General features: G+C 38.1%; 3 protein-coding genes across 3 annotated transcripts; all 3 read left to right on the top strand.

Annotated features, from left to right (window-relative positions):
- Positions 1-1490: 1490 nt before the first annotated feature.
- On the top strand, positions 1491-2893 carry LOC143598551 (uncharacterized). Its single transcript, XM_077076744.1, has 3 exons — positions 1491-1557; positions 1658-1795; positions 2695-2893. Exons 1-3 carry the CDS (start codon positions 1492-1494, stop codon positions 2815-2817), a joined length of 327 nt encoding a protein of 108 aa, XP_076932859.1. The 5' UTR covers position 1491; the 3' UTR covers positions 2818-2893.
- Positions 2894-6557: 3664 nt separating this feature from the next.
- On the top strand, positions 6558-11477 carry LOC143598556 (FIP1[V]-like protein). The gene is made up of 9 exons (XM_077076748.1): positions 6558-7599; positions 7963-8195; positions 8297-8423; positions 8833-8901; positions 8984-9124; positions 9205-9306; positions 9384-9655; positions 9743-10874; positions 10981-11477. The coding sequence occupies exons 1-9, from the start codon at positions 6826-6828 to the stop codon at positions 11470-11472; spliced, it is 3342 nt and encodes a 1113-aa protein (XP_076932863.1). The 5' UTR covers positions 6558-6825; the 3' UTR covers positions 11473-11477.
- A 1864-nt stretch (positions 11478-13341) lies between these two features.
- Positions 13342-18039, top strand: LOC143598555 (actin-interacting protein 1-2-like). Its single transcript, XM_077076747.1, has 6 exons — positions 13342-13775; positions 15230-15391; positions 15476-15662; positions 15753-16175; positions 16935-17348; positions 17427-18039. Exons 1-6 carry the CDS (start codon positions 13384-13386, stop codon positions 17682-17684), a joined length of 1836 nt encoding a protein of 611 aa, XP_076932862.1. The 5' UTR covers positions 13342-13383; the 3' UTR covers positions 17685-18039.

Here is an 18039-nt window from a genome sequence, read left to right as displayed (position 1 = left end):
TAAAAGAGAAATTGATTTATGAATGGGTCTTGGGCTGAAATAATAATAAAGCATTATAAATTTGATTGGAATAAATTTAATGCTTGGCCTATTTGTGGAAAAATCATAGTACATTGAGCTGACTCGTATTGTATATAGGTCAAAACAGTTGATTACGACAACTAACACAATTAAAAGTTCAGCTTTTTTAAAACAGTTAAGGTGGGGTGTTTGAACAAACTTGAACTAAGCATGAATTGTTAGTTTTAATTTGTTGTGTTAATCTTTTAGGATGTGCTCAAAGTGCTTAAAATACTTACAACTTGATACACAAATAAATGCACTAACGTGTCAAAACAGTTGGTAAGTAGAAGATGAATTAAGTTGAACTTTGTTAATGTAAAAAGAGGGTTTGAATTATGTTGAAATTTGTTGTATGGTTTGGATGTTGTAGAAATATTGCAATTTCGGACATATTTGAGCAAACTATAAGATTGCGGTGGTGTGGGGAAGATGATGTGGTTGTCGCCAAAGATGGTGGTCGAGCCATGGAGGGAAATGTCAATGAAGAGATGAAAAGGGTTTGGTTTTGGTAGGTCACACCTTTCTGTATTTGTATATATTTTTTTTATTGTTATTTGGTTTACGATTTTAATTTATTATATATTTTTCTTCTGTTTAGCTTTTTAGTAAAAAAGTTAAAATTGTCATTTATAAAGAAACTAACTAGAAAAGCTTAAATATTATCCAACGTGTCATCCAAATCCCGAGACTACCCGAATCAACCCTAAATGACACCACCGTTCCCCCTTATAACCCTTTGATTATTATTAGTAGTATAACAATTGAGGATGTGGTGCCGCAAGTCCCGATTGAGTCACCTGACGGCACCGTATTAGTCCTTGACATTTGGGTTTTTTTTGTTTAAATTTAGTTACGGTATTGCAAACGAACATATCGGAAGCCAACCAAACGTCAATTTTGTTTTTTTGTTTGTTTTAATTCCAATACGGTAACGAGCGTGACAGAAACCGACCGAATTCACATGGACTCACAACTTCAACGCCTGGAACCGATAACGCTCGGCTTTTACCAACGAACGCAAACCCATTGATCGCCTCTATTTTTATATATTTTCCCCGTTTTGTTAGCTCACGTACCGTAACAAGCGTAACCAAAACCGACCGAATTCTTGTTGAGTTAGTTACCCCTCAATACCCACACGTTGCCAACCATCCCAGATTTAGTGACCAAATAAATAACGAATATTTTAGCTTTACCTCCGATACAATAACGAACATAACCAAAACCTACCAAATCAACGTAAACTTACAAACTCAACGCTTGAGATTTACCCACTAACACCAGCTAAAACACTAGTGTCTTAACAATAATAATAATAATAATCCAACCCGTTAACATTATTTGTTACCCAAGTAATCTATTTCGTGAACCTTCAGCATTCATTGATCACCTAATTAATTCAATAACCAGAACATCAAACCATCAGCCATGGCGGTCGAATCTGACAAAGTCCACAGAGACGTTCTCTCCGACGCTAGACAAGCTTGCTACAAGGTAATTAATTAATTAATCATTCATCACACAGCATTTAATTACGATTGTGACTCTGTGTTTAATATAATATTCTAAATTTAATTAATAATAATAATAATAGGCTCGTGATGCGTTCTACGCGTGTCTAGAGAAAGAATCCAACAATAAGCCAACTGAGATTGCTGCTGTAGGTTTGCTGTATCCTGTTCAATGCAAGAAGACTCGAGAGGTTTACTACAACTCTTGCCGCCGCACTTGGGTAATTTAACCATAACCAAACCCTAGCTTTCAGTATTCATTCGATAGAAACGAGCCGAGCCGAGTGCGAGCTTGGCTTGATTTGATTTGACTTACAAGAGCTCGAGCTCGGCTGGTTTAGATTTTAGAGCTCTTTTTTTAAAGCTCGTGAGTCGCTTTATCAGGCTCGAGTTTGGCTAGTTTGTTATTTATTTATTAATTAATTTATATACATTAACGAGCCAAGCCCGAGATCGATTTGGCTAGTGAGTTGTTTTATCGAGCCAGGTCATTTATTATTTATTAATTAATTTATATATTTTTTGAGAAAAACCCTTAACGAGCTTAAGCTCGGCTCGAGTAAAGTACGTTAAACAAGTCAAAGTTTGGCCGTGCAATGCGAAATTAATACATAGAAGTCCAAAAGATTAAAACATTAAAATACGCTAAGCTTGTTAAGGATCGACTTTCCATGCAAGGCTTGAGCTCGGGCTCGATAACTAAACGGGCTTGGGCTCGGCTCGAGGTCGAAAAAGCTCGGCTTGTTTCGTGCTTTTTATCGATATGATCTCGAGTAGCTCGTTTGCTTATTAAATCATTTGTATAGACCTTTAATTAATTGTATATCTTTTGAGAGAAATCTTAAACGAGCCTAAGCTTGGCTCGTGCTCGGATATGCATTGTGAAATTAATGCATAGAATTCCAAAAGAAGTACACTTAAAAATACAAAAGGCTCGTGAAGGCGTGACGAGCCTAAACGATCTTCCCATACAAAGCTCGGGCTCGGGCTCGATAAGGCTCAGTTTGTTTCGAGCTCTTTATACATTTGATCTTGAGTAGCTCGCGAGAATACCCCTGGTTTGATGATTGTGTTACTGTTACTGTTGATGATTGATGGAGTTTAATTGATGATGTTTCAGGTGAAGCATTTTGATAGGCAATATTGTGCGAAGAAGAGGGTTCAGAGGCTTTTAGATGATAATGAATCAAGAAGAGGTCCGATGTCGCTTCCACAGGCTTCTACCTTCAAATCCCCTAATTGATAGTATGATTTAATAATTAGGTTATGTTTGAATTTTTATTATGATGGATTTTGATCCTGGATTTGCATATATAAGGTGATTAAAGATATGCATCACATTTAAGGTTGTGTTTGTTTTTGCTTAAAACATCTGCCGGAGGCTTATGTCTGCGGGGCGCGCAGACATAAGCTTCTGAATATTGTTTGTTTTTTAAAATAAGATCTGCAAACTGCTTTTATGGTCTTAAAAAAGAAGCTATTGTTTAACTTCTTCACACATCTTCACACTTCTTAACATCCTATCAACACCCAATGTGCAACACCACCAACCATCATGTGCCGCCACCACCACCACCGTCCACCACCAACCACCGTCCGCCACCACCACCCACCACCACCGTCCACCACCACCACCACCCACCATCCGCCACCACCACCGTCCATCACCGCCACCACCCACCGTCCACTACCACCACCCACCACCACCACCATCCACCCGTCGGCCATAACCATTGTCCACTACCACCACCCACCGTACGCCACCACCACCCACCATACGCCACCACCACCCACCACCACCGTCCGTCACCACCACCACCATCCATCACCACCACCATCCACCACCACCCACCACCACCACCTACCATCCGCCACCAACACTGTTGACCACCCACACCATCACCGTCCATCACCACCACCACCTACCATCCGCCACCAACACCGTTGACCACCCACACCATCACCGTCCATCACCACCACCACCCACCGTCCGCCACCACCACCCACCACCACCACCTACCATCCGCCACCAACACCGTCCACCACCCACCACCATCACCGTCCATCACCACCACCATCCACCGTCCGCCACTACCACCGTCCACCGCCCTCCACCAACTATTTTACTAGTCTACAGACGTTAAATGACTTCTATCTACTGGATATGTATGATAGGTAACTAATTTTCAGCTTATGCAGACGATACCTAGTTTATAAAACAAACAGTATTATATTTTCAGATTGCAGATCTTCAGACCATATCTTCAGTTGCAGACATGAAATAAGATGAAATCAGATTGCAGACAGTTTTTGTCTTCAAAAACAAACAGCACCTTAGTTTCTATGATGATGATCATTGCTATGATGAATGATTTATTCAAGTTAGGGTTACATGAGTATTGGTTCCAGTTGGATAAAGATAGGTTTATACAAAAAAGTAAGTATACTTAGTGTAGACTGAAGCTAATTGGAATACTACTGCCAGTGGGATGGTTTTCTTGATTTGGATATTATACAGTTTAGTTGTTTACTTTCTGGTTTGTAAACTTTGTAGACGCGTGCAGAAAATTGAGCAGATTTGCTATTGATGGTGAATGCATGCGAATATGAAGTAAAGTAACATAAGCTTTCTAGATTATTGATTTTCAAACTGAATCGAACCCATCATGAAAACCGAAAACCAAACATTTAGAAAAACCTGGAAACCGGATTTTTGGTTTTTTGGTTCAGTTTGAGCTCGACCCGTGGACGACCCAAGTAAAGGGCGACTAGTTTTGTGTGGTGGTTCTATGAATTAAGTCGGCTTAGAGTTTAGACTAGTTGTACTCGATGACCCGGTTTATATTTATAGCTTTTGTATAGTTGTATATTTAGCCCGTTGGACATGTTCACTTGTTTCATCTTTATAGTTGTTTTATATTTAATTGGATATTTTGATCTTTTATGTATTTATAATCATATTGCAAATAAACTCACTGGATTAGTAAACTAGTTTTTGTTGATATATATGTCTTGCTTTCTTGTTCGACGTTTTGACCCGCTAATAGACTCCATCACTGTTTCGTTATACAACGTAACAAGATTGTGCAGATAGCCTGTGGCTCGAATTTCATTCGGAAAAAACCTGTTCAAAATCAGGTCGACATGTAACTGAGTGGAGCTCAACAACAGATTAGCTTACTCGTTGGCCCGCTTGATTATTCTCAGTTGATTTCTTGTTAATGATATATGCATGTGTGTTTGCTGAATACAAACCCAACTAAGCACAAACCTTCAAAGCAAAATCTTCTACCCACCTGCCCCACTAATCAACATCCAGTTCGTCTCGGTGAACAATGACCGCAATTTTTTCCTCCTCTTCTCTGACCACCAACGACCACAACTGATTCTCCTTGAACATCTTATCCGTGAACAACCAGTTTCTGATGAAATGCGTGGTTCTATTTTATCTTATTTGAATGTTAACCCGGCTGTTCAAGCCACTAGCCAACTCATTTTGCAAACGATGGAGTTCAAGCTTAAGTTTGTAGATCGGTTGAAGATTTGGAGCCAAGCCGAGCCAGAATGTTTAAATTTCGAGCGAAGCTCGAGCTGACCATGACTCAACTTCTTGTGGATCAAAGTTGTGAAAAAAAGTGTTGCTCTTTCCTTGTTGGATCAAAACCCAACAAAGGCCATGTTACAGGTTTATCGCAATGCATAAGCTTTTGTAGGCCTTAAAATGCAATGCATAAGCTTGTTTTTTCTTTGGGCCTTTAAAGTCCAATAACCTTTTTGACAAGACAGACTTTGAATCTTTTCAAACTTTTCAAACTAAAAGTATAAAATGGACCAAACTTTATAATCCGTTTGTAAACCATTGTTCAAAAACAAACAGTTTAACGTCGAAGTGAATATTCATTGATCGAATCGGTAAAAACCGGACGAGGTCATGAATAGTTAAAAATTTATAGTTAACAAATTACTTCAAGTTAATTAGAAAAAGAAGTCTAAGAAAAGATAATGAATAATATCTAGGTAAAAATAAATAAATAACAGCCTCTCTATCTCTATGGGATAGAGGTAAGGCTGTCTACATCTTACCCTCCTCAGACCCTACCATAGCATTGCTATTGGTGGGATATACTGAGTACGATGATGATAATGATGATGATCTAGGTAAAAATAAAGTATTTCATAGTTATATATAAAAGTTTAATAAATATGAACTTAATAAAATAGGACGGATGCATAACAATATATTCATATACTATTTACGTTACTAACATACTCGGGTGGGTATGACACCATGTTAAAGCCCAAACCTTTGTCGAAGTAGTCATGAGCTCATAACCCTTAAAAAAATATTTAATTTTAGCTATTACTCAATTTAACCCGTCTAGGGTATGTTTGGCAAAACTAGCTGGTAGTTGGAGCTTTTAACTGGTAGCCACGTAATAAGTTAATTTTTTAAAGTTAAATAAACTATAGCCATACCATACTCAAATAAACTATAATAAAATATATTAATGTGTGAAAAAGTAACGACCCTTAAAAAGTCGTGGGAGTGGTTGGTTTTGAATAAAAGTTAAATGTATAACTATTATATAAATTAACAAAAACTGTGATTGAAGTTCAACTACCAAAATCTACCAAATCTCTGATAAACTAAACTAGGTTACCATTTCACGCAAGAAAAAACCCAATCAACCAAACAACACAAGTCACAAAATGTTAACCTACAATGTTTGCGGTCCGGTTTTACAAAATTTAGGCTCACTACTCTTCATCACATCAGTTGATTTATTGATACATAAGTTACAACAACCATAAACGTTTTTATCATGTAACTTACTACTTTGTTATTAGTTGGTAGTTACCTTCTTTTATATAAAACCAAAGTATACAAAGTAACAAAACTAACATCTATCTTTTCTAAAAAAACCATTATAAAAACACATCACATGTTTATATAAAAAAATAAATAAATTAAAACAATGTACCCTAGTTTAAAAGATAAACACCTTCTCCAACATAAAATCCTGAAAACAATTCACTTTCAAACAACATAAAAGATCAAACGCAAACCCAAACTCAAACCCTAACCCTAACTCCACTGCATCACCAATTACATCCTTTTAACCTTCTCTCTCCACAATTAACCATTCATTTCCTTCAATTCCCATGAATTAACACCCAATTTCATCTTTTCAACGATCAATTAACCCAAACCCTAACGATCCGTGATTCCGTGTAGCTGTTTTGAGATCTAATGGAAGACGACGATGAGTTCGGAGATCTGTACACCGATGTCCTCCAGCCGTTTCAGCCGCCGTTGGTTCAACCGTCGCCGCCGCCGCCGCCGGTGGTTCCGGCGGCCCGTACGGCTGATCTTAACGATAGGATTCCCAGCGATGATGAGGAGATTCTGTACGGGTCTAAGAGTTCTGGGTTTTCGAAATTAGGTGGGTCTGATGTGAACCCAGATGGGAATTTGAATAATGTTGATGAAGCTAGGGTTAGGGTTTTGGAATCTGATGTTAATGATAGTAATAATAATAATAAGATTAAGGATGAATTGATGGAGGAGAATTTTGGGATTGAGGAAGCTGGAGAGGAGGAAGATGGGTTTTTGATTCCGGGGTTATCGGCGTCCGGAGGTCGGGTTACGGAAGGTGAAGGAGCGGGTGGAGGACCAGAAGGAGGTGATGAGTGGGATGATAGTGACAGTGAGGATGATTTGCAAATTGTGTTGAATGATGATACAGGGCCCGGGATGATGGGAATGGACGGTGGAGGAGGGTTAGGTGGAGAGGATGACGATGACGGTGATAATTTGTTGATTGTTACGGGTGATGATCCGAACCATCATTTACCGATGAACGAGATGCAAGATTGGGGGGAGGATGGCGGCCAGGGTGTGGAAGGCGGAGAGAGGAAGGATTTATTGGGTGGTGATGTTGGGAAAGGTGACGGTGGAGGTGCGGTTGCGCAGAAGACGGGATACGGTGGTCTTGGGTATCATCCGTTTCATTCTCAGTTCAAGGTCAGTGATAATGTAATACGTGTATCGTGATCGTCTACTGATCTTGACGTGTAAATTGATGTATCTTAGATTGGTATATAGTGTGAAAAGATGGTAAATGTAGTTGCTTTTTAGTTTTTTACTTATCGCTTCAAGGATTAAATCAGGGCAACCATTAAATGTGGTTATATTATTGTACTGGCTTCTTTTATTGATAAATGAAAAAAAATATTTTTTATGGAAATTTTGTTGTTTGTTATGCGTTTTAACAACGTTCCATCAAGACCGTGCATCCGTGCGGGTGCGGCTCATGTTTTAGATTATAAGTAATGAGGTTATCTAGTGATATAGTTTAATCTTTTTATTATTTGGGAAACTGTGTAGTACGTGAGACCTGGTGCTGCACCTATGCCTGGAGCGGGTCCTGTCGCACCTGGTGGGGCCCCGGGTCAAGTTCGTCCACCAGGAAGTATGTTATCTTTTGCGGGTCGAGGCAGAGGCGAATGGCATCCAGCTGGCATGAAAAACGTTCCACCCAATATGCAGAAAAGTTATGTACTGGGTTGGAACAACAATGGCGCAGGGCGTGGACTCGATTTTACACTTCCTTCACATAAGTAATGACCGTATACTACTAGCATCTATTAATATTGCTGATGATTATCTATAAGTGGTTATTTGATTGTTTGCCAAGTGTGACCTCCTGTTACCGTCTCAGGACTATATTTGAGGTGGATATTGATGGTTTTGAGGAGAAACCGTGGAGACTACAAGGCATTGATGTATCTGATTTTTTCAACTTTGGTATGAATGAGGAAACATGGAAGGATTATTGCAAACAGCTGGTGAGTGATGCTAAGTTTGATGCACATTTGTTGATCTTAACTAGGCTTGTTCACAAAGTTCATGGTTCGCGAGCTCGCTCGAAATTGATACTAAATTCTATAGTTCATAAATTTTATATAAATTGATGTTAAAAATTATAATTTTTGTTGTTTATGTATCAATATTTGTAAAATGAAAAAAAAAATAGTGAGAAATAGAAAATATATATAAAAAAATCTGACGAGCTCGAGCTTTAAATGAGCCGAGCTCGAGCTTGATTTTTAGCTCGATAAAGCTCGTTTAAATTTGAGCTCGAGCTTGCCCTGACTTGGCTCGGCTTGGCTTTATTATAGCCCTAATCTTAACATGGTAAAGGATGTGCTATATAACTTATAAATACAAAATGTTGCCTTCATTTTTTGTTTGTAGGAACAACATCGCCTAGAGGCTACAATGCAAAGTAAGATTCGTGTTTATGAAAGTGGGAGGACTGAACAGGTATGCGCTGCTTTTATATGCGCAGCTGACACTCACAATATTGATGATAGATAAACAATATGTTATTTATTTAATGTTTTAGGAGTATGATCCTGATCTCCCACCAGAGCTAGCTGCAGCTGCAGGTCATGATATCCCATCTGAAAACCGCAACTTTGTAAAATCTGATGTGCAAATTGACTTAACTAAGGGATCTGGATCTGTACATTCTCGTATGCAATTGGTATGGACTGTTTTTTGCCAAAAATGTATACTTTTAGTATGCTGTTGAAGTCTAATTACATGATGTTATGGAAAATACAGCCAACTGGAAAAGCAATACAGGTGGAAACTGGATTTGGCGAACGACTTCCATCGATTGATACAAGACCACCGCGAATGCGTGATTCCGATGCTATTATTGAGGTGATTGGTCAAATCTTATTTCCAGTTTCAGTGTTCGCTTTTCTCATTAACTGATTTGTTTTTTCTTGTAAAAACAGATTGTCTTGCAGAGATCTCCATCTCCGTCTCCAGAACGTGAGTCTACACAAGAAGTTGATGTTGTAGAGCATCCTGAAGATATTAAAGAAAATCAAAAAGAAAATCTTGAAATTGAAGATGAAGTTGGATCTGAAGCCGATCGTCTTGATAAACCTCAAGCTTATAACAATGATAGAAAAAGAGAAGCTTCTGGTAGGAGAGGACAGTTTGTTGGTTCCGTTCATGAACCGGCAGTTACAGGCGATCGGGCCCCACATAATCACATTGACAGGTAGGATTTAAAATCTGGATAGTTTATAATAATTTATTTTATTATAATTGATTTTAACAAGTGTAATTGTTTGTTATATTATTGTAGGCCAATGAAGAGAACAGCAGCCAGCAGATCACCTCGTTTGGCTGAAAATCAAAACGAAGAGTCAACCGAAAGTGTTGACCGTAAGCAGAGTCATTCTTCATCTCCAGTTACACATGGCAGTGCTGATGACCGAAGCTTTGACCAAAACGATGCTACTAAAGATGCGCCTACTGCCGAAAACGCAAATGACAAAGATACTCTCAAAGATGAAAAAGCAAGACATAAAATGAAAAAACAAAAAGTTTTCACTCAAGCAGAACATTCTTCTGTTGAAAGAGGCGAAGACCGAGAGGATTCGATTCATAGTGGAAGCTTCCGGAAACCCATGAAGGAACCGAGGGGTCGTGATGAAAGACAAGAGAGAGAAAGGCACCAAATGGCAATGAAGTGGGAATCAAATCAAGTGTATCGGTCACACCCGAAGTCTGAGAATTATGATAGAAAGAAAGTGAGAGAATCCGAAGGAGTATGGATTGATGACATGAGAAAAAGAAGCCATAAGGTTAGAGAAAATGAAAGAAGCGATAAAAACGAACACCGATCAAGAAAACAGTTGGAAAACGGCGGTTGGAAGGGTGATTATGATAGAGATATGCTACCTGTTTTAAAGAGAGACGAGGGTTTAAAAACGCAACCCCGCCATCATATCATTCCCGAGGGTATGCAGAGTAAACGTGAAGACTCGTTGCACTCCCATAGAGAAAGTAGCAGTAGGCGAAAACGTGAACGCGATGATAATTTGCAGAGAGAGAAAGTTGAAAGGCATAGAGAAAGAGAAAAAGACAAGTCTTGGTTGGGCCATAATAGGATGAAAGAAGACTCTAGAAGTTCAAACAAAGAATACCAGTTTAAGGAAACGAGTTGGGATCTGGGTAGACGGGAAAAGTTTGAAAATGAGTCCGTTTCTAGGCATCGAGGACGTGATGATGCGTATGCACATGAATATAAGATTAATAATGAAGAAAGAATATCTTCAAGGCATGAAAGGGGATATAAAGATATGCATGGTATGCAAGAAAAGAAGCATAAAGAAACCCTAAAAAAGGGTAAAGAAATTGACGCGGTTAATCATAATTCCATGTCCACTTCTCGAAGGAATCGAGAAGATCACAACACTCAAAAAAGTGACCGGGTGCGTAAATTAGCAAATTAGTATTATTTGATTTTCATGAACATAGTAGATAAATGTTCAAAGTCGTATAATTTTTGTATTGTTTTTCACTTTTTGATTAAATTAGGTGAGCTCGAGAGGTAATAATGAACAACGAGCCATCGATCAAAATCTTATAACCCGAAAATCTTCCAAAAAACCGAAAGAAAAAGAAACAGCTTCATCTGATGACGAGCAATCCAAAAAAGGGCGTTCAAAACTCGAAAGATGGACGGGCCACAAAGAGATGGATTTTGGTCTCGATATAAAAGAAACTGATCCTCCCACAAAGCTTCCGGAAGAATCCATTAAACCTCAAGAAAACCGGGAGAAGTTAAAGCCTGTGGCAGAAGAGAAAGACGATGATGCAAAACCATCAGAAGATAAACATATGGACACTGTCGAGAAGTTAAAGAAACGAAGCGAGCGGTTTAAACTTCCTATGCCGAGTGAGAAGGAAGCTTTAGCTATTAAAAAGATGGAAAACGAGCCGTTGCCTTCTGCCCAGCCCGAAGCCCGGCCTGAAGCTGATGTGAAACCCGAGCGACCCGCTCGGAAACGGCGCTGGACCAGTGGCTAAGTTTTATACATTTATGAGATTTACAACAATGTAGCCATTTGAGTTTATTCTGTTTTGTTTTGCTTTTTGTTTCTATAAAGGTATGTATATTTCGTGTGGAAAATGTAACGATAATGGCCGCCACAGCTGGCACAAAAGATATTATTATATCAGGTGAAGTGACATTGAGGTCTAGGACGTTATATGTAGTTGCAGCAGTAAAATGGTCTGAGATGCATGTTTTCTTTTACCAATTTTGATACGGGAAGGTGACTAGTGCTTAAATAGGATTATTATTATTATGTTGTATCATTACTCATCTTGAAACTTTATATACATGATAACATGAGTTATCATATATTTTATAGCTGAACCTGTTTTTTAAATTGTTTTATTATATACAATAATATATATTTTCTTTATTTGTATTCCTTTCTTAGTTACCAAACCGTTTGAAATCGAAACATTTGGTTATAAAAATGTTAGGAACCAAACCATTAGCTGTAGATTTGGTTTTGATCTATAACTAAACTGGTCAAAGTTCTTCATGAGTTCATGCTAGATGTTCTTGGCGGAATCTCTAGGACCGTCGAAGAGCATAAGCAACACGCTTGAGGGCCAATGAAACGTCTTGCTCACAAACTTTGGCATTGGAAAACCACTAGGTCTACCACCTCTATCTTCCCCTTCAAAATTTTCTTTACTTCGTTGTAAAGATTGACGAACCCCGTTGCAGATGGTCTAATATTACTATCATTCATCTTACATAATGTTAAACTTCCTTTACCTTTAGACGACTTCCAATATAGTTCAATCCGTCGTTGACATGGAAGCCGCATGCCAGACATGCAATATTAACTCTTGGTCATTCTTGGTGCTTCACTCTTACTTTTGTGCACTCACCCCCATTACCACTAGCAGAACCACCCACCACTACCGCCGTCATCCACCACCACCACCACCACGCACCCCACCATTTGCCACAATCACCACAACCGCCACCCACCATTTGCCACAATCACCACCACCCCCACCCACCATTTGCCACCATCATCAATTTTATTTAATTTCTTGTCTTTTCCTGCCTACCAAACAACACAAAGCAATGATTTATTTAATTCTCATATGGTAACCAAACAAAAAAATATAATAATTATCCATTCGATTATCTCTTCTATTAATTAACTCTGGACTTTCTACACCTTAGGTGATGTGTAAGTTATAACACCAACAATCACATCAAAATTTTATATAAACGCTAACTTGATATGGGCCCGTCAGTGATCTAAGCCAGAGGTGCATAAACCGGGTATTTTTCGAAACCAGTTCCAGGTATGGTCAGTAAAAGTCATCAGGTCGGGTAAGAATCGATTCCGGCTAAGGTCAATAAATGTCAACACAGGGTCGGGTAGGAATCGGTTCCAAGTATAATCAGACATTTGACCGGGTTTTCCGGGGATTTTTCGTGTTTCGGGAGGGCAGGGCCGCGTTTCAACCGGGTATTGGTGGAACTGGTTCCGGGTACATGCCCAGGTAGAAACCTAAGATCTAGTCGTACCCACGAGTCGGGTATGGGTAAAAACCAATTATGAGCCAGGTACATTGGTTCGGGTCCAGACCCGGGTATTTTGTTCTAACTCTAATCTAAGTTAACTATTAAAATAAAATAAAATTATTATCCTTGGATCATTTACATTTTAATCTTTCATTATTATTATTATTATTATTATTATTATTATTATTATTATTATCTGTAAAGTAAAAGTACCCCAAACAGAAGAAATAAATAATTAACCACCTCTCTCACATTTCAACACCTCACGTTGTTTTCGCAAAACAATAATAATAATCAATCAATCCTTTAACATTAACATTAACATTAACATTAACATTCATTCTTCATTTCACATCCTTTAACACACACACCCATCCATGGCGAATCTGGTGGAATCATACGCCTGCACTCCCTCAACCGAACGCGGCCGCGGCATATTAATCTCCGGCGACCCCAAAACCAACGCCTTCCTCTACTGCAACGGCCGATCCGTCATCATCCGTTACCTGGACCGGCCACTGGAGGTCCAGGTGTACGCCGAACACGCTTACCAGACCACCGTCGCCAGGTTTTCGCCCAACGGTGAGTGGATCGCCTCGGCTGACGTGTCCGGGATGATGAGGATCTGGGGGACCCACAATGGGTTTGTGTTGAAGAATGAGTTTCGGGTTCTTTCGGGTCGGATTGATGATTTGCAGTGGTCTGCTGATGGGATGAGGATCGTGGCGTCTGGTGATGGCAAGGGGAAATCGTTTGTCAGAGCTTTTATGTGGGTTTGGTTTCTTGATCACAATGTGTTTGATGAAATGCCTCTATGAGAATTTATGGTTTTTTGGTTAATTACACGTAAATTTTTATAGTTTGATAACATTTAATTAAGCTAGGTGTTTTCCAAATTTAACCTGAAGTGTTTTTATGCGGGTTTGGTTTCTTGATCACAATGTGTTTGATGAAATGCCTATATGAGAATTTATGGTTTTTCGGTTAATTTCACGTAAATTTTTATAATTTGGTAACATTTAATTAAGCTAGGTGTTTTTTAAATTTAACCTGAAGTGTTTTTCTGTGGGTTTGGTTTCTTGATCACAATGTGTTTGATGAAATGCCTCTATGAAGGTTTTATTTTTTGGTTGATTACACGCGTTGGTTTTATAATTTGGCAATATTAATTAAGCTAGTTATTTTTTTTTAAATTAAAATTTTGTAGATGTTGCTAAGCTAAAGTGTTTACATGTGGGTTTGTTTTCTTGATCACAACGTGTTTGATGAAATACCTCTATGGCTCTATGAAAATTTATGGTTTTTTGGTTAATTACACACGTTGGTTTTATAATCTGGTAATACTTAATTAAGCCAGGTGTTTTCCTAATTTAAATAATTGTAGATTTTGTTAAGCTAAAGTGTTTTCATTTGGGTTTGTTTTCTTGATCACAACGTGTTTGATGAAATGCCTCAATGAAAATTTATGACTTTTTGATTACTTGCACGCATTGATTTTATAATTTGCCAATATTTAATTAACCCACTTATTTTCCCAATATAAAAAATTGCAGATTTTGTTTATTTGAAGTATTGTAATCATGTAATGTAGTAGGTGTAATAATCCGCAAACAGCCAATCAGTTTTGAAATTGGGTCCATGCCCCAAATTATTGAAACATAGAGAGTGTATGTCTGTTCTATATGTACGGTTCTTCTTATTTTAATGTATATGTCTTTTTATTTCAAATCTTGATAATTAGTGCTAGAGATAGATCCACTAATTACATTTCACAACATATATTATCCATGATCTTTATCACAACTTGTTTGATGAAATGCCCAAATGACGTTTTAGGACCTTTTGTTTTATTACATGCGTTATTTTTATATTTTGACGATATTCTGTTCAAATTTAATTAAATTAGATATTTTTCCAATCTAATGTTTTGCAGATTTTGTTATTTTTAAGTTTTGTAATCATGTAATGTAGTAAGTGTAAAAATCTGTAAACAGCTATTTATTTTTGAAATTTGGTCCATGCCCCAAATTATGGAAACCTAGAGAGTGTATGCTCTTGTTTTGATGTATAAGTCATGTTTATTTCTAAATCCACCAATTAGATTTTACTACATATATGTTCCATGATCTTTAGCAGATGCATCAAATTTCAAGCGATAAGCGTAACAATCTGACATTTTTTTGTACTGCATTGGAGTAAACTCATTTTTGCAAATTATAACAGGTGGGATTCTGGAAGCAATGTTGGAGAATTTGATGGGCATTCAAGGAGAGTTCTAAGTTGTGCATTCAAGCCAACAAGACCGTTTCGCATAGTCTCGTGTGGAGAGGACTTCTTGGTCAACTTCTATGAAGGACCACCATTTAAGTTCAAACAGTCACATAGGTTTGATTCATAAATGGCCTCCACGTAGCATCTTGTTGCATTTTGTAAGACTGGATTATTATTCATTAATGTTCTTGCACTCAGGGATCACACGAATTTTGTCAACTGTGTAAGGTTCTCCCCAGATGGCAACAAATTCATCACTGTCAGCTCTGACAAACAGGGGCTGTTATATGATGGAAAAACTGCAGAGAAGAAGGGCGAGCTGTCATCGGAGGATGGCCACAAAGGTAGTATATATGCTGTTAGCTGGAGTCCTGATAGTAAGCAGGTAGTTAAAATATAAGCTGGTTTTTAATCTTTATGTTTTCTTTCAGCTCAAAGTTAGGATTTTTTTTTCTCTTTTTGTGTACCCTTGTAGGTGCTGACTGTATCAGCTGACAAGACTGCTAAAATATGGAATATATCAGAGGATTATAATGGGACAATTGCAAAAACATTAACTTGTCCTGGTTCTGGTGGTGTTGAGGATATGTTAGTTGGATGTCTGTGGCAAAATGAGTATATAGTTACTGTTTCTCTTGGTGGGACCATATATTTATATTCTGCAAATGATCTTGATAAAGAACCATTGATTCTGTGTGGACACATGAAGAATATTACTTCACTAGTGGTGCTTAAAACCAGCCCTGAGACTATTCTTTCTAGCAGTTATGATGGATTAATATTCAAGTGGCTTCGAGGTGTTGGTTATAGTGGTAAGTTAGAAAGAAAGGATAAAAACCAAATCAAATGTCTTGTTGCTGTTGATCAGGAGATCATTTCTTCAGGATTCGACAATAAGGTAAAATGAAATTCGTTTCATGATCTTCGTGTTTGATGTGAGTCTGAACTGTGATGATGCCATCATTGTAAGAAAGTTCTTGGTCAAAGGGGTCAGGTCAAAAGTAGTATCTCATGGTCTGGGTGGGCCCGGTCGAACCGAGTAGGCCAGTAAACGAACCGAACATGACTTGTTCGTGCTTGTTTGTTTATTAACCGAACAAATGAGCGAACTTGAACACTTAAAGAAACGAATTTTCTTGCTCGTTCATTAAGATAATGAACATGCTTGTGTTCATTTGTTAATATTCTAAAGTCTAAACGAATGGTTCACGAACACAAATGGACATACATGTACGTAAACTAACGTAAACCAGCACGAGTTGAAAGTAAATGTGAAAATCCAAAGTTAAGGTCTAAAATACCATCATCATTACATCACACATTTCAAAATAAAACAACTATATATCTACACCAAGTGTTTTAATTAAAATATGAAAATCAAAATGATGTTAAAGTAATATTTGGAATAAATAAATTCGGATGAATATTTCAACAAACATGCACAATTGCTTAGATCCAATACACTTTTTTTAAAGTTTCATATACAATCACTATCAAATATGAAGACAAGAATGTCTTATAAGGTATTAGGCATTGCAAATACGTTTTGGTTGACTTTTGACCCGTTTGACCTATTTGACGGGTAGTCGGGTACCCTAAAATGGTTAAAAATATGGAGGATTCCATTACAACCATTCTTATCTTATGTAACACTCAGATATGGAGGATTCCATTAACTGGAGACGAATGTGGAGAAGCAAATATTATTGATATTGGAAGCCAACCAAAGGACTTGAGTGTGGCTATTCGTAAGCATGAACTTGCATTGATTTCAATCGAGACAGGTGTAGTCCTCCTTAACGGTACGCAAGTCTTGTCAACCGTTGACCTAGGGTTTACTGTGAGTGCATGCTCACTTGCACCTGATGGATCTGAAGCCATTGTTGGAGGGCAAGATGGTAAATTGCACATATATTCAGTCAACAGCGAGTCTCTTACTCTTAAAGAAGAAGCTGTCCTTGAAAAACATCGAGGTGCTATTACAGTCATACATTATTCTCCCGATGTTTCTATGTTTGCCTCTGCTGATGCCAATAGAGAAGCTGTTGTTTGGGATCGGGTCACCCGAGAGGTAATGCTATCAAATATTATTCTTGCAGACATAGAAAATGAGTTGAAATTATGTTAATTATTATTATTTTATTAACAGATAAAGCTTAAGAACATGCTATACCACACGGCTCGTATAAACAGCTTAGCATGGTCACCTGATAACACCATGGTTGCAACCGGGTCGCTGGACACGTGCGTGATTATTTATGAAATAAGCAAGCCAGCAGCGAGCCGTATAACCATCAAGGGCGCAAACTTGGGTGGGGTCTATGCTGTCTCCTTTGTTGATAACAACACGGTTGTGAGCTCTGGTGAAGACGCCTGCATCCGTTTATGGCATGTTGCCCCACAATAAATAAATAAATAAAAAGTTTAAGTGGCACAAAAAGGTTTCTTGAAAATGTGCCATTTTCTTTCTTGCTGCTAAATCTTTTTCCTTTTAGTAGAGCTGGTTGTGGGGTGTGGATAATGCATTTGCAGACTTGCAGTAGTTGATAGTGATGCTTTCTTGGGCTGGGTTGACCCGTGGTCAACAAGACCGTATTTTGTTAAGAGGGAAACCGAGCATTTTGGCCCAGAAGAACGTTGGATGTTTAAGATATGCTTGCTGGAAAGTGGGATCACTATACAATTAAAGCGTTTTCGAGAGATGGTGATCTTGTTGGCTTTGATTTTGTTTTCCTTTTTTTTTAAAAAAAAATTATGTAATA

The sequence above is a fragment of the Bidens hawaiensis genome, unplaced genomic scaffold (genome assembly GCF_021521415.1).
Source record: "Bidens hawaiensis isolate Kalapana, Puna unplaced genomic scaffold, B.hawaiensis_p1.1 tig00050490_1, whole genome shotgun sequence".
NCBI lineage: Eukaryota > Viridiplantae > Streptophyta > Magnoliopsida > Asterales > Asteraceae > Bidens > Bidens hawaiensis.
This window is presented reverse-complemented; position numbering and strand designations above follow the sequence as displayed.

Excerpts from the sequence above, each read along its gene's own strand:
- LOC143598555 (XM_077076747.1), top strand. The coding sequence starts at position 13,384 with ATGGCGAATCTGGTGGAATCATACGCCTGCACTCCCTCAACCGAACGC. Across the intron at positions 15,392-15,475 it reads AAGTTCAAACAGTCACATAG|GGATCACACGAATTTTGTCA; the intron begins GTTTGATTCATA and ends TCTTGCACTCAG. Across the intron at positions 17,349-17,426 it reads GGGATCGGGTCACCCGAGAG|ATAAAGCTTAAGAACATGCT; the intron begins GTAATGCTATCA and ends TTTTATTAACAG.
- LOC143598551 (XM_077076744.1), top strand. The coding sequence starts at position 1,492 with ATGGCGGTCGAATCTGACAAAGTCCACAGAGACGTTCTCTCCGACGCT. Across the intron at positions 1,558-1,657 it reads CTAGACAAGCTTGCTACAAG|GCTCGTGATGCGTTCTACGC; the intron begins GTAATTAATTAA and ends TAATAATAATAG. Across the intron at positions 1,796-2,694 it reads ACTCTTGCCGCCGCACTTGG|GTGAAGCATTTTGATAGGCA; the intron begins GTAATTTAACCA and ends ATGATGTTTCAG.
- LOC143598556 (XM_077076748.1), top strand. The coding sequence starts at position 6,826 with ATGGAAGACGACGATGAGTTCGGAGATCTGTACACCGATGTCCTCCAG. Across the intron at positions 7,600-7,962 it reads CGTTTCATTCTCAGTTCAAG|TACGTGAGACCTGGTGCTGC; the intron begins GTCAGTGATAAT and ends GAAACTGTGTAG. Across the intron at positions 9,125-9,204 it reads TACATTCTCGTATGCAATTG|CCAACTGGAAAAGCAATACA; the intron begins GTATGGACTGTT and ends TGGAAAATACAG.